The sequence below is a fragment of the Lithobates pipiens genome, unplaced genomic scaffold (assembly GCF_037356315.1).
Source record: "Lithobates pipiens isolate NorthernLeopardFrog02 unplaced genomic scaffold, aLitPip1_a1.2 Scaffold_16, whole genome shotgun sequence".
In the NCBI taxonomy this organism is placed as follows: Eukaryota; Metazoa; Chordata; class Amphibia; order Anura; family Ranidae; genus Lithobates; species Lithobates pipiens.
Genome location: NW_027507748.1, coordinates 135,243,774 through 135,259,181, shown reverse-complemented (window position 1 = coordinate 135,259,181; position 15,408 = coordinate 135,243,774). Strand labels below are relative to the sequence as shown.

The 15,408-nt window shown below is 46.1% G+C and overlaps 1 protein-coding gene and 1 long non-coding RNA gene across 2 annotated transcripts in view; both read right to left on the bottom strand.

The window, feature by feature from the left end:
• LOC143982082 (uncharacterized) overlaps positions 1–15,408 on the bottom strand; it is a 195,413-nt gene that overhangs the window by 33,066 nt on the left and 146,939 nt on the right. The gene's annotated exons all lie outside the window — the stretch shown is intronic.
• The window catches only part of CCDC92B (coiled-coil domain containing 92B), a 109,655-nt gene that overhangs the window by 13,463 nt on the left and 80,784 nt on the right, over positions 1–15,408 (bottom strand). Inside the window, exon 3 of the mRNA XM_077480488.1 lies at positions 1,625–1,672. Within this exon, the coding sequence (XP_077336614.1) occupies positions 1,625–1,672 (48 nt within the window). The remainder of the gene's footprint in view (positions 1–1,624; positions 1,673–15,408) is intronic.

Genomic DNA, 15,408 nt, shown 5'->3' with positions numbered 1-15,408 from the left:
ATTGAAACTCCTAAGATTTGTCCTCATATTATATGGTTTTGGTAAATCTGAAGGAAAAACTCAGCAGAAAATCTGATAGGGTGTATGGGGCTTTATACGGGAGGTGTGTTACTGGCCAAATCACAAGGTGAAAACAGAGGGAACCAAACCTAAAAGAAGAAAACCAATGCAGCCACATCTAGTGATTGGTAAGCTGCAACATATTAGATTTTTGGTTTGGGATTTAATGTAGCTTTAACATTTGATTAAAGTGTACCCTTGGCAATGGTTTTGTGTAGCATTCTGGGTTTTCTATAGGGACAGCTCAGAAGTAGTTTTCTTGGTGACTGCCTTTAGTTCTGTAGCTAGACTTTATGTTCCACAGACACATAAGAATGACGACAACTAAAAGTGCACGGATTCATTCCACCATCAAATTAACAAAATTTGCTTTTGCTGAAATCCCACCGAAGTAGCAACTCTCATTTTGCTCATTGAGTTGCCTAGGCAAAGTGTCCTTGAAAGGTTTTTTAGATGTTGTTTTGTTGTAATTTTTTTTCAATTTAGTGTTCTTTGTATTTGTGTATTTGGTCCTTTAAATTTTGAACAGTATACTTTGCTTTCCCCACTGTTATTTGTTTTCGATAAAAAATTACACAAAAATTGTGGGGTTCAGGAGGGGCTGTTTTTAGCATAGGAACTTGTCTAGTTTGGTTAAAATGCACCCTAGCTATATCACTCAGGAGCCATGTAAAGCCCAACGCTTTCCTACAAAAAATACCATCAATCACCTGCTTTTTGACTCAAACGCATTTTGCCAAAATAGTGAAATATCCGCCAAATCTCTAGATTCACTTGCAAAAATGTCTCTAAAGAAACTACTGCTAGAATTTGCTACTGGAGGCATCAAGCTTTTCAACTGTATAGACCACTACAAAAGGGAAAGGAAAGGTTATTTCATACTGTAAACAGAAGTCCAACTCTTATCAATATCCCCTTGTGCACCCTTCTGTTTTTGGTTCTCACCACAAATGTGGAGTGGTGGGCAGAAGATAGAAACAAAATAAACAAAAAGTAAATCTTTATTCCGAATTCAGTGCCCTCTAACCCTGCGGTCCTAGAAACAAGCCTACAAAAGTCTTATGGTAAATAAAATCTTTACTGTCTTATTGGGGGCATCAAGCTATCCGGTTTATATGCAGAGCTACTTTTCAACGGTATAGACTACTACAAAAGGGAAATGAAAGGTTATTTCATACTGTAAAAAAGAAGTCAGACTTTTATCAATATCCCGTGTGCACCCTTCTGTTTTTGGTTACTGTCTTTAAATTTCCATATAGCCCCATATAAACATAGGGAAGAGGGCAAAAATCGCTACTTTGGCTGTGTGCATAATTTGAGTTTATACATATAAGCTCATATAAGATATACAGCTCTATATAAAAACAGGCTTTCTGAAAGACAGATAATTATACCCTGGTAAACATGAAAAGTACCTTAGAGCTCCATCTGGTGCATAGTTATAGTAAATAAGAGAAACTCAAGTGGTATTTTTGTGACTAAATATTACTCTTTTAGTTTTGAACATAATAAAATATATAAAAAACGCTTTACATTCCTTTTAAACAGCATAAACTCATCATACCTTGCTGGAAATCCTCAACTCTCTTTGATTCCAATTCTTGTGTAAGCTCTAAGCAAGAAAAGAAAAACAAAGAAAAAAAATACATTCAATAACAATGCTAACACGCAAAAAATATTAACATTATTGCAATTTAGGTTTCCATCTGCCTTTTATATTTTTATCTTTAAGGCTATGTGCATAGTCACAGTTCTGCTTACAGTTTAACAAGTAAATTTTAAAATTATGGATATCTATATCTTCGGCCACTAGTTCTCATCCATTACATAAAATAAAAGCAGTGCCAGTTGAATTTATGAAAGTTTTAGGGACTGCACAGAAGAAAATGTTAATTGAGACATGACTTGAACGTAGTGACGTACTACGAGGAATTCCAGCTCTTGAGTGCCACTCTTTGGGCACCTTCTGCTAATGTTGTGTTTAGTGAGCATTGATTCTGAGCATGCGTGTTTGTAATTTGGACTTTTGTGTGATGGACTTGTGTACACACGATAGGAAAATCTGAAAACAGACCGTTGTCTGCTGAAAATTTACTAACCTGCCATCAAACATTTGTTGGCAGAAAGTTGGCCAACAATTGTCTGATGGAGTATACTAACGGTCGGATTTTAGGCAGTCTGTCATCACACAATTCCCTGATTAAAATCCGATCGTGTGTATGAGGCTTAAGTGTAATTTCTGTCTGCTGCTTCGATCCTTTGCTATCTGCATTAGTCACTTCTGACGTGTTTTCCTGACACCAAGAGGCATGTGTAATGTTGAAGACATTTTGTTCAAGACAACTGCTTGGGTAAGCAGCAAAACAACTTCAGCATGATAAAACAAGTCCAACTGAGGCTGGGTTCACACTGGTACGGGATGACTGTCATCCTAGTTTGCCCTGCAACATCGGTCATACTTCCATCCGATGAATGAACAGGGTAAGATTTTGCTCTGACTTTGAGATCGTCTGACTTGTCCTTTTCTCCGATCAAAGCAATCCCAGTGTGACATAAATTCCTTTTACTGCTGCTGTAATCACCATGTCGGATGTCACAAGTCGGATGGTTAGGACAAGGATCTGACTTCAATGATATTCAATGGGCTGAAGTCGGACCAAAGTACTGCAGGAACCTTTTTCAAAGTGAGACCGACTTGTGTCGGATTAGTTAGGACAGCTCTCATAGGGAATTATTGATTCACACATGTCATGTGACATGTGCTCCAAATGTCGGGGTGTTTGTTGTACCAGTGTGAACCCAGCCTGAATGTGACTAACTACTGCAAGCTGTCCTCTCTATCTCTACATTTCACCTAACGTATAGTACATATGGGCGGGGGGGGGTCATATAGGAAAGACCTTGATATTTATTATAGGTCAAGTTGATCCAGGGAATAACCAATTGCCTCTTGCCTCTTGGGAGATCAGGCATTACAGTGGAGCAAAAAAGTATTTAGTCAGCCAATTGTGCACGTTCTCCCACTTAAAAAGATGAGAGAGGCCTGTAATTGTCATTATATGTATACCTCAACTTTGAGAGACGAAATGTGGAAACAAATCCAGACAATCACATTGTCTGATTTTTTAAAGAATTTATTTGCAAATTATGGTGGAAAAATAGGATTTTTGTACTCACCGTAAAATCCTTTTCTCTGTAATTCACCGACCGACACAGCTCCTTTCTGTAACTAAATGGGTTGTTTAGCCTGCCATTAGGTAAACTAGGCAAAATTGTAACACAATACACAGAACTTTCAGTCCCGCCCCGGGGGGTGAACCCTGTGCTAACAACTCTCCCTGCTGCTCCCAGCAGACTCAGTACATCAACAAGCAGTATAACGTAGAGAAAAGGAGGGGTGGGTGCTGTGTCGGTTTTTACGGTGAGTACAAAAATCCTATTTTCTCTTATATTCACCGACCGACACAGCTCCTATCTGTAACTAAATGGGACGTCCCCAAGCAGTGCCAAACGAGGGGTAGCAAAAACAGCATAAAAACTTCATCGACCATGGCAAATGGGAACTAGTAAAACTAAACCCACAAAAAAACAGCAGTGTACGGAAAACAAACCACCAGATAACCGGGCATTCTCAACAGGAGAGACCCCCAACATCGCAACCTCTTTGCGGGAGCAATGCAACAGTGCATTAACAAACAGTACTGCGTTTTTATAGAAAAACCAGGAAAAAAAATCTCAATTACAACTACACGGCCGCCTACAAAACATTGCGGCCAAAACAGGCATGAGCCGATGCACTGATGTCTACCTTGTAGAACTTGGTAAACATATGGACAGACGACCAGGTCGCCGCCTTACACACCTGAGCGACAGACGCTTGGTGCTGGAAGGCCCAAGACGTTCCAATTGCTCTCGTAGAGTGGGCAGTGACTGGAAATGGGGGCACCTGCCCCTTCAGGCTTGGACTACAACCTGTCTGATCCACCTGGAAATGGTGGCCGACGAGACTGCCATACCATACTTTGGACCAGCCACCAAAACAAACAGTGAGTCTGACTTCCGTAAGGGAGACGTGGCAGACAAGTACACCTTCAGAGCCCTAACCACATTGAGAGCGTGAAGGGCCACCTCCTTGGGGTGCTTGCGCTTAGGACACAGCGATGGTAATACAATGTCCTCATTGATATGAAAAGCCGAAACCACCTTCGGTAGAAAGGACGGTTGGGGACGCAACACCACCTTATCCCTGTGGATGACCAGATAAGGCGACTTGCAGGACAAGGACGCCAATTCCGAAACCATCCAATTCCGCAACCATGTGATGGACACTAGAAAGACCACTTTCTGTGAAAGGGTCAACAAGGGAATCTCCCTGATATTCTCAAACGGTGGATTTTGAAGCGCCGACAACACCAGGTTCAAATCCCACAGAGGTAACGGAGAACGCACCGGATGGACTACATGGCGCACCCCCTGAACAAAGGTACTCACTAAGGAGTGAAACGCCAGGGGTCGCTGGAAAAAGACAGCCAGAGCTGAAGTTTGCCCCTTGATGGTGCTTAATGCCAACTTCTGGTCCACACCTTGCTGAAGAAACAGCAGGATCCTGGATATAGAGAAGGAGCGCGGATGCCACCCTTTCTCCTCACACATGGAGATATAGCCCTTCCAAGTACGATGGTATATCTTCCTAGAAGAAGATTTCCGCGCCCTCAACATAGTTGGAATCACCGAGTCCGACAGACCCCGGTTCCTCAGCACCTGGCTTTCAACAGCCATGCCATTAAAGCCAGCGATGGTAAAGCAGGGTGAAAGATTGGACCTTGAAATAAGAGGTCCTCCAGCAGCTGCAGCCGCTAGGGAGCATCTGCTACCAGACGCACCAGGTCTGCATACCAGGGATGCCGAGGCCAATGCGGGGCAACCAGGATTACTGGAATTCCCTCGGCTTCCACTCTACAAAGCAGGCGTGGCAACAGTTTCAGTGGAGGAAAGGCGTAGATCAGCTGGTACTGATCCCACGGAGCCACCAGCGCGTCTGACGCGTCTGCCCATGGATCTCTTGTCCTGGACACGAATCTTCCGATTGAAACAGGAGGCCAATAGATTCACATCTGGTGTGCCCCATTTCAGACACAGCAGCCTGAATATCTCCGGATGCAATGCCCATTCTCCTGGGTCCAGCATCTGTCGACTCAGATAGTCCGCCTGCCAATTTTCCACCCCTGGGATGTTAATGGCCCGACAGGGCCTGTACGTGTCGCTCTGCCCACCGAAGTATGTGAGCGACCTCCCGAGCAGCGGCTGAGCTCCTTGTTGTCCCTTGGTGATTTATGTACGCCACAGCCGTGGCGTTGTCTGACTGTATCCTGATCGGACGCCCGTGAAGACTCATCGACCAAGTGTGGAGGCACAGCCTGATCGCTCTCAATTCGAGCAGATTGATCGGCAACTTGGATTCCTCCGTCGACCAGAGGCCTTGAGTGGATTGAATCCCCATCACTCCACCCCAGCCGGACAGACTGGCGTCCGTAGTGATCACTGTCCATTTCAGAGGAAGGAACAATTTTCCGGACTGAATCACCGGGGACCTCAACCACCAGATCAGGGAGTCCCTGACTGGCTGGCTCACCTGGATCTGCCGATCCAGGGACAATGGAGATTTGTCCCACCTTGTCAAAATCTCCTTCTGCAGGACTCTGGTGTGGAACTGGGCATAAGGTACTGCCTTGAAGGAGGCCACCATGAGCCCCAGTACTCGCATGCAAAAGCGGAGCGACGAGCACTTGCGGTTCATCAGTAGACTGACCGCAGATCTGAAAGTCAGAAATTTGTATGATGGGAGAAAAACCCTTGCTTTCCTGGAGTCCAATAGTAAACCCAGGTACTCCAGACACTGAGTCAATACAACCACCGACTTCTTTAGGTCCAACAGCCACCCAAATTCTTGCAGGGTCTGCATGGTGATCGCCACATCCTCCTCTAATTCTGAGGCGGAAGATGCTCTCAGGAGCAGATCGTCTGGGTAACCCACAATCGCGATCCCGCATTGCCTCAGCAACGCCAATACTGGAGCCAGTACTTTGGTAAAGACTCGGGGGGCTTATGCTAGGTCAAAAGGAAGAGCCACAAACTGGTAGAGGGCTTCCCCGACTGCCAAACGCAGACATTTTTGATGCCGAAGGCATATGGGTATGTGCAGGTATGCATCCTGGATGTCCAAGGATGCCAGGTAGTCCCCTTGATGGAGTGCAGCGACTACTGAGCGAACTGATACCATTCTGAACCTCTGAACTTTCACAAAGTGATTGAGGGCTTTAAAGTCCAAGATTGGACGTACCCCTTCCTTCTTGGGAACCACAAACTGATTTGAGTAGAACCCCTGGAAGCGTTCCGATTCCGCAACCAGTAAAATTACCCCCTGATTCAGCAAGTCCCTTACAGCCCCTAACAGGGCCTCCCGGCGAACCGGGGCGTGGGTATGCTGGAGGGGAAGAATCTGGTCGGCGGCCAAGAGAGAATCTCTATCTTGTAGCCTGTGGAAATCAGGTCGCAGACCCAATGGTCGGATAACCGGGAGGTCCACCGGGCTGCAAACTCCCAAAGACGACCTCCCACCTGATATGTGGGTGGGGGCAAACCTTCATGCGGTAGCACTTTTGTTCGCAGGCTTGCGGTTCCAGGGACGCTTCTGACAGTCCGTGGGTGTCCTGTCGGGCTGGGGACATTTTGCTGAAGCTCCGCATGGACGAAAAAGCCGCTTGTGAGCAGAAAAGAAGGGCCCTTGCCTGCGGCGTGGCTCCTTAGCCTTCCTGGCCTGTGGGAGTAGGATACTCTTACCACCCATTGCATTTTTAATAATGTCATCCAACGAGGCTCCAAAGAGCCGGTCGCCAAGGAAGGGAAGATCCGTCAGGGCTTTCTTGGATGCCTGGTCAGTAGACCAGCATTTTAGCCAAATTAGGCGCCTCAGCACCACAGCTGACACTGAAGCCCTGGATAACAGAGGGACATTAAGTACAAATGTACTTAAGGCCCTGCACTAGTTGGTCTGCTAGTTCCACGCAGACAGGGGAGGCGTTTTGCTCTCCCAATTCGCGGTGCAAAAGTTTTGCCCACTCAGTCAGTGTCTGTGACACCAGTGTGGATGCCAGTACAGGTCGCACGGCTGACCCCACAACCGTAAACAAGGAACGAGCCACCACCTCCGCCTTCCTGTCCGTGGGATTCTTGAATGAGGAGACGACCATTTTTTGAAAACGCTTTCCTCAAAGGGGTAACGCATCGCCATGTTTTTGGGGACTGAAAAGGTCCTTTGAGGGCGACCCCATTCCCTGTAGATGAATTTATCAAAATAAGTCAAATACGGAAACACCTTAGGTGAACTTGCTGGCTTGCGGGACCCAAAAGGGACCGGTACATCAGCAGATCCGCTGGCTCCTGAATCTTCAGGGTATCACGCACAGCTGTGATAAGTGCTCCAACAAGCGCTTTGTCACGCCCGGACTCGGGCGGGGAATCATCCTCACTATCCGAACGGTCCTGCTCAGCCACGTCTGATAGATCAGAGCAGGGTCACCAGCCGCAGCAGGGCCATCCAGCGTCCTGTATACACAGTGGACACAGGAAACAGCATGTGAGAGCACATGTAATGCTGTCACAAGAGAACTGCAGTGAAAAGAGCGCTCGGGCTACAAAAAAATGGCCGCCAATGCAACTATTAGGAAAATCCTATAGAAAATGGCTGCTGAAGCTCACAAGGGAAACCTGCTTTTCCCACAGTCAAAATGGCCGCCGGACAGCGCCATGCGGTGACAAGAAAAATCACAGAACAGTGCTGCCGGCAACCAGCTAGAACACCTTCACAGACACATTTTGGGACCCCCCAGACCGGCACCAGGACCATTGCCAGCCGCACAGAGCCCCCTACAGGTGAGAGACCCAGCGAACCCCACACACACACACATCTCCCACAGCACATGCAGCCGTCCCCCCGGAGGGGGGGGCGAGGGGAGATAGGGATGTGGGAGAGAAGAGAAGGAGGTGAGGTGGCCCCTGAATCGTCCTCCCAGGGAATGCCCAGCTGCTCACCCCACTGAAGCAGGGAGAGCCGTACTTACCAGTCCTGAAGAGCTGGGAGACATTCCATCACAGACCTACTCCTGCGCAGTTACAGGGTAGCTGTTGGCCCGGTACACTGTGATCCAGACATCAGTAGCCCCATCATATGTATACCCCGGAGCATTGAAGCTCACCGGCCACCTTTGGAGCTGAGGCATGTCTTAGCCTGCCGAGCCTTAGCTGTGGCCTGCACATACTTGATGGCCAGACTGGGGAGACTGCAAAAAACATCAAACCTGCATCAAAAAAATGGACCAAAGGGCCCGGGGCGGGACTTAAGGTTCTGTGTATTGTGTTACAATTTTTTCTAGTTCTCCTAATGGCAGGCTAAACAACCCATTTAGTTACAGAGAGGAGCTGTGTCGGTCGGTGAATATAAGAGAAATAAGTATTTTGTCAATATCAAAAGTTAATCTCAATACTTTGTTATATATCCTTTGTTGGTAATGACAGAGGTCAAACGTTTTCTGTAAGTCTTCACAAGGTTGTCACACACTGTTGCTGGTATGTTGGCCCATTCCTCCATGCAGATCTCCTCTAGAGCAGTGATGTTTTAGGGTTGTCGCTGGGCAACACAGACTTTCAACCCCCTCCAAAGGTTTTCTATGGGGTTGAGATCTAGAGACTGGCTAGGTCACTCCAGGACCTTGAAATGATTCTTACAAAGCCACTCCTTTGTTGCCCGGGCGGTGTGTTTGGGATCATTGTCATGATGAAAGACCCAGCCACATTTCATCTTCAATGCCCTTGCTGATGGGAGGTTTGCACTCAAAATCTCATGATACATGGCCCCATTCATTCTTTCATGTACACGGATCAGTCGTCCTGTTCTCTTTGCAGAGAAACAGCCCCAAAGCATGATGTTGCCACCCCCATGCTTCACAGTAGGTATGGTGTTCTTTGGTTGCAACTCAGCATTCTCTCTCCTCCAAACACGACGAGTTGTGTTTCTGCCAAATAGTTCTACTTTAATTTCATCTGACCATATGACATTGTCCCAATCCTCTTCTGGATCATCCAAATGCTCTCTAGCAAACCTCAGATGGGTCCGGACATGTACTGGCTTAAGCAGGGGGGCACGTCTGGCACTGCAGGATCTGAGTCCCTGGTGGTGTAGTGTGTTACTGATGGTAGCCTTTGTTACGTTGGTCCCAGCTCTCTGCAGGTCATTCACTAGGTCCCCCCCTGTGGTTCTGGGATTTTTGTTCACTGTTCTTGTGATCATTTTGACCCCACAGGGTGAGATCTTGCATGGAGCCTCAGATCGAGGGAGATTATCAGTGGTCTTGTATGTCTTCCATTTTCTAATTATTGCTCCCACAGTTGATTTCTTCACACCAAGTCTTCCCAGCCTGGTACAGCTCTACAATTTTGTTTCTGGTGTCCTTCGACAGCTCTTTGGTCTTCACCGTAGTGGAGTTTGGAGTGTGACTTTTTTAGGTTGTGGACAGGTGTCTTTTATAATGATAACAAGTTCAAACAGGTGCCATTAATGCAGGTAATGAGTGGAGGTCAGAGGAACCTCTTAAAGAAGAAGATACAGGTCTGTGAGAGCCAGAAATCTTGCTTGTTTTTAGGAGACCAAATACTTATTTTCCACCATAATTTGCAAATAAATTCTTTCAAAAATCAGACAATGTGATTGTCTGGATTTGTTTCCCCATTTTGTCTCTCATAGTTAAGGTATACCTATGATGACAATTATAGGCGTCTCTCTTCTTTTTAAGTGGGAGAACTTGTACAATTGGTGGCTGATTAAGTACTTTTTTGCCCCACTGTATTTTTTTTCCCCACTGGAGCAAATTGTATCATGCTTAAATTGTGTTTTTTTGCCTTCCTCTGGAGCATTTGTGGGTGTATGATAGTGTATATCAAGGTTTTGGATTTGAGTGTGTGTTTTTTCCTTTCCTCTGTTGGTTAAGCTGGATGGACTTTTGTTTTGTTTTTTGTGTTTTTTTTGCAACCAGATGAACTATGTATTTATTTTATGATTTGTATATTAAGCAGTAGGCTGGTGGGCATTGTGAACTGTATGGGTGGTGCAAAGTGTTGTTAGAATGCATTGCAGTGTTTACTTAATTATTTTAAACTTTATGGAAATGTCACAAATTTACAATTAATTCAATTCAACAAAGTGATGCAATGCATGCACAGCATTGACAGTCAATGCAGGGATCAGACACAGACTGATCAATAACAAATAACAATAGACAGTACTTAACTGTATTGTTGCAAGTGCACTAATAGGGCTATGATCACTTTAAGATTTAGGCAATATGGTGTGAAGGCAATGGTGCCAATGCGCTTTAAACAGCGAATTACACTGTGAATTTCTGTTTTGTGTGAACTTTCTTGAAATGTCACAAGTACAAATGTTCTATTGGCCACAGTGGAGTTTGATGTGGCAGATTTTATTGCTCCACACTTCACTGGAAAATTACTGTGTGTTATAGTTTTTTTCCTGCATACATCAACTCAGCATATTGGTGTGAACTGGCATGATAAGGAACAAGGCTTTTTGCACTGTGTTGCATTGGGACTAACCTCTGCAGGGCTACCTAGTGCAGTTCCAATGCATCTGGTGTAAACTGTCCATTAACCCCCCTGGCGGTATTCCCGAGTCTGGCTCGGGGTGAAAGTTCAGTACCATTAGTGGTAACCTCGAGCCAGACTCGGGATCGCATTGCTGAATCCAGGATGGGTATGCTTACCTTATCCCCTGGATCCAGCGATGTCCCCCCGTTGTGTGAGCGGGTCGTATTCCGCTCGATCTGTCACGGAGCCGAGCTCCATTCCCTGCAAGCGTTGCAACGCATGGGGACAGAGAACGACGCCAAATTCAAAAAGTGAAACACACACATTACATACAGTGTAATGTAATCTTACAGATTACATTACTGTATGTAATTATTTCACATCCCCTTTGTCCCTAGTGGTTTCTCCAGTGTCCTGCATGCAGTTTTATATTATAAAAACTGTTCTTTCTGCCTGGAAACTGGAGATTGTCCATAGCAACCAAAACTGTCCCTTTACATCAAAAGTGGATTTATACATTTTTCTCGGCAAAATATAAATCTTACTCTAGAATTGACTAAATTTTAATCTTCCAGAATGTGATTACATCCCTAGTGGAAGCCTCAATTGGCCTATTTACATTATCAGATCACGCCCCGACGAGTTGTGTGATAGAGTTAGGGGAAGCCGAACCAAGGGAATGGCAATGGAAGTTAAATGAAACATTACTGAAGGATAATGAACATAAGGTAAAATTAGAACAAGAACTGGATGTTTTTTTCGCAACAAATAAAGTAGGTCAAACAACACCTTTTTGTATATGGGAAGCACACAAATGTGTTATGAGAGGAATATTTATATCCCTGGGAACACATAGAAAACGCAGATTGAATGAAACGATCGATAATTTGCTTAAAGAGATTAGGGAACTAGAAATAGTACATAAAAAATCACAAGCACAAGCAGTAGAACAGAAATTAGACGGTTTGCGTGAAAAAATAAATCTCCAATTAATAGAAAAAGTGAAAGCAAAGCTAACTCGAGGGAAGAGGAGATTCTATGAATTTGGGAATAAACCAGGGAGACTGCTGGCAAATGCTCTAAGAGAAAGCACAACTAGGAATTCAATTACACAAATTAAGACACAGAGAGATGAAATGGTTAATACATCGCAGAAAATCGCTCAGGTATTTAAAGAATACTATGAGAAGCTATATCAGCTGGAAAAGAAATCTACTTTGGCAGAGGAGTTAAAAAAAGGAGAGATAGCTAGAGAATACATTGAGGCTAGGTTCACACTATAGCGATGCGGGAACGCCGCGAATCCGCTGCGTTTTCCCGCATCGCATGACTCCCGCCGGCAGTTCACACTGCCCTATGCGGACTGCTGGGAGTGTCAATGAAATCTTAATGACACCCCCAGATCCGTCCGCATATCGCAGTGCGATCTGCACACTCGCACAGGAATCGGATCGCATGGTGTCAACACCCATGCGATCCGATTCTGCTGCGGACCAAAAAAAGGGTCCCGTGCGAGTTTGCTGCGGGAGCGATGCGAATTCAGCCATATTATCTGCATGGCTGAACTCTCATCGCTACAGAGATCCGATGTGATTTGCACTGCAGTGCGGTGCGAATCACATCCGGATCTCCCCCCCGCAGCAGTGTGAACCCAGCCTGAAAGGACAGAAATGTCAAAAATAACAGAGGAAATGGCCAGAGAAATAGATGTACCAATCACTCTAGAGGAAGTTGCAAAAGCATTAAAAATATTGAAACTAGGGGGCGTGACCGGATGTGATCGAGGCAGAAGAATTGGCTTAAAGGCACGGAACAGTGAGAGCGAGGTTGCTAACCCACAAGTCTGCTGCGGTATGTTGTGCCTGTTGCACAGTTCTGTTTAAGTTGTCCCAAAAAAAGACGAGACTCCTGAAGCATTGTGAGTTTGTCCGCCACTCGGCAGTTGGGTCTCAGACATGTGTCGGGGGACCCCCCAGCGGAGCAGCCCCATCAGATGATAGAAGAGCAGAGCAGGAGCCTCCCGCTTTTCCTGGGGAGGTGTCAGAAATAATCACTGCACGGGCGGAGGATGCTCATTGGTGCATATTGCGGTATTATGGGGTCTCATGAGGAGGGGGTGGGTTCTACCCGGAGCAGCCATGGAGCCCACTGCAATTTTCTTTCAGTTTTTCACCCATTTTTATTCTTTTCCCCTTTTTCTCTCATTCTCATGGTAATCTGTTAGCACGAGTCTGTGCCCTGGAGTTTGCTGCACTCCAACTGTCTACTTACTTCCTGGAGCTTAGGATTGAGGAAGACATGACGGAGGAGACTTTGCCAGACTTTCGATTGCAGCGGTTGGACCTCCTTGCAAGTTTTTGCTGTTTTAGTTACGGGAGGAAGCTTAATATCAGGACACTTTGGTTTGGTTGTAAAAAGGGTACTGGTATAAAAGCAGGGAGGGGGGGGGGGGATTTCGGTTTGTCACGGCTCAGAGACTGGGGAATGGGGTATGGTTCCTTATGTTAAGGTATTCTAGCATGGTACCGGTAGCCCGGACTGTGAGGGAAAGGTATACACTAAACGATATCTATGTTAAACTGTTGTGGGATGATGGTGGATAGATTGGAGATTGTGTCTTGGAATGTCCGAGGCCTGAACCACAAATTTAAAAGGGCCTCGGTTTTCCAATATTTGAAACAATCCAAACCACATATAATTTTTTTCCAGGAAACCCATCTAGATGGAGCCAAAGTGTTAACTATGTGGAAGCCGTGGATTCAGAAAGCTCTACATTCCACATACTCTACATTTGCGAGGGGAGTGTCGGTCCTTATTAGCAAGGCCATTGCATGCACGGTACATCAGGTTATTACCGATCAGGGGGTACAGTATGTGGCGGTGGTGCTGGAAGTATGTTACCAGAAGTTACTCTTGGTAAATGTCTATGTGCCCCCCCCATTTCAGGTTCAACTATTATATGATATGTTTGCCCGCCTGGCGGAATTTTTGCATTTACCCCTGGTGGTGTTGGGGGACTTCAACGCTACGCTGGATGCGGTGTTGGATTCCTCCAACCCAGGTAGGGGAGGTTCAACGGAACTCGTGAACTGGGCTTCTGTGGTGGGGCTGACTGAATTGTGGAGGTGGAAGCACCCGACGGCCAGATGTTATTTTCACATATCGTCCGCACATGGGTCAGCAGCGAGAATTGATCTGGCCTTTGGAAATGGTAGATTGATGCACAGTGTGGAAAGGGTGGAGTATTTGCGGGGGGGACTGTCGGACCATAATCCTCTCTCCCTCATCCTGTCCTTTCCGACCGGGTCCGGGAGGAGGGGATGGAGGTTGTCTGCAAGTTGGCTACAGAAGGAACAGGTGCTTTCCCAGCTCCAGCCTTCCTTTAACAACTACTGGTCAGAGAACATGGACTCCACGGACCCACCCATGGTCTGGGATGCCTTTAAGGCAGTTGCAAGGGGTGAATGTATATCGGCCACAAAAAAAACCCCGGGTTAATGAAAACGAGGAACTTAATCTGCTGAAGCAGCAGGAGAGGGTGAGCGCAGATGCACACGCGGGTTCCCCAACAGGGGCCACGCTTGAGCATCTACTGGCAGCAAGGAGACCTCTGTCTCTCCATATTAAGGAGATTACTAGCTCTGAATGGACTAATAATGCTCACAGGGTGTTTGCTGAAGGGGATAAAAATGGCAAGCTTCTGGCTATGTTGGTGGCGGACCAGCCGCCCCTGGTGCACATTCCCACGATTAGAACTAGATCCGGAGACTTGGTTACTGACCCAACATTAATAATGCAAGAGTTTGTGGCCTTTTTCTCGAGACTGTATATGCCCATTCCTAGGTATGACCCTGGAGCTCTGGATTCCCTATTAGGGGGACTACTCATCCCGAGACTGGCGGAGGAGGACTGCTTGACCCTTGATTCCACAATTACGCTTAAGGAGATTCAAAAAGCTATCTTCTCGTTCCCACCCAACAAGGCCCCAGGCCCAGACGGTTTTACCATAGAATTTTACAAAACCAATGTAGAGTTGCTGGCCCCGCGATTTAACTGGCTGCTGCAACACTGTCTTGACGTATCCTCCCTGCTGCCTTCAATGATGGAGGCTTATATGATACTACTGTTGAAGCCAGGGAAGGATCCTACGGAGTGTGCATCTTATTGTCCCATAGCTCTCCTAAATACGGATCTGACTGGCCAAAGCTATTCAGATGGTAGTCAATAGTGACCAGACGGGTTTTATGCCTGGCAAATCGACGGACACGAACATACAGAGACTTTTTACACAACAGACTTTGACAGTAGAATAGTAGTGTCCATAGACATAGAAAAAGCATTTGATTCTATTGATTGGGAGTATATGCTTAAAGTGTTAAAGGTCATGGGCTTTAGGCCACAGTTCTGTAAATGGGTAGCCATGTTGTACACTAATCCCAAGGTGGCCATTAGAATGGGATCATGGACCTCTGAGTTTTTTGCGGTGGGCAGGGGCACCAGGCAGGGTTACCCGTTATCCCCTTTTCTTTTCGCTCTGGCCATGGAGCCCCTGGCCATCGCACTCAGGTCTGCAGAGGAGGTACAAGCTATTAGAGTGGGGTCTATTCGAGAAACACTGGCCCTTTATGCAGATGATATGCTATTGTTTCTTAGTGACCCGGAGGAATCCCTGAAGGCAGTGTTGGCTATCTT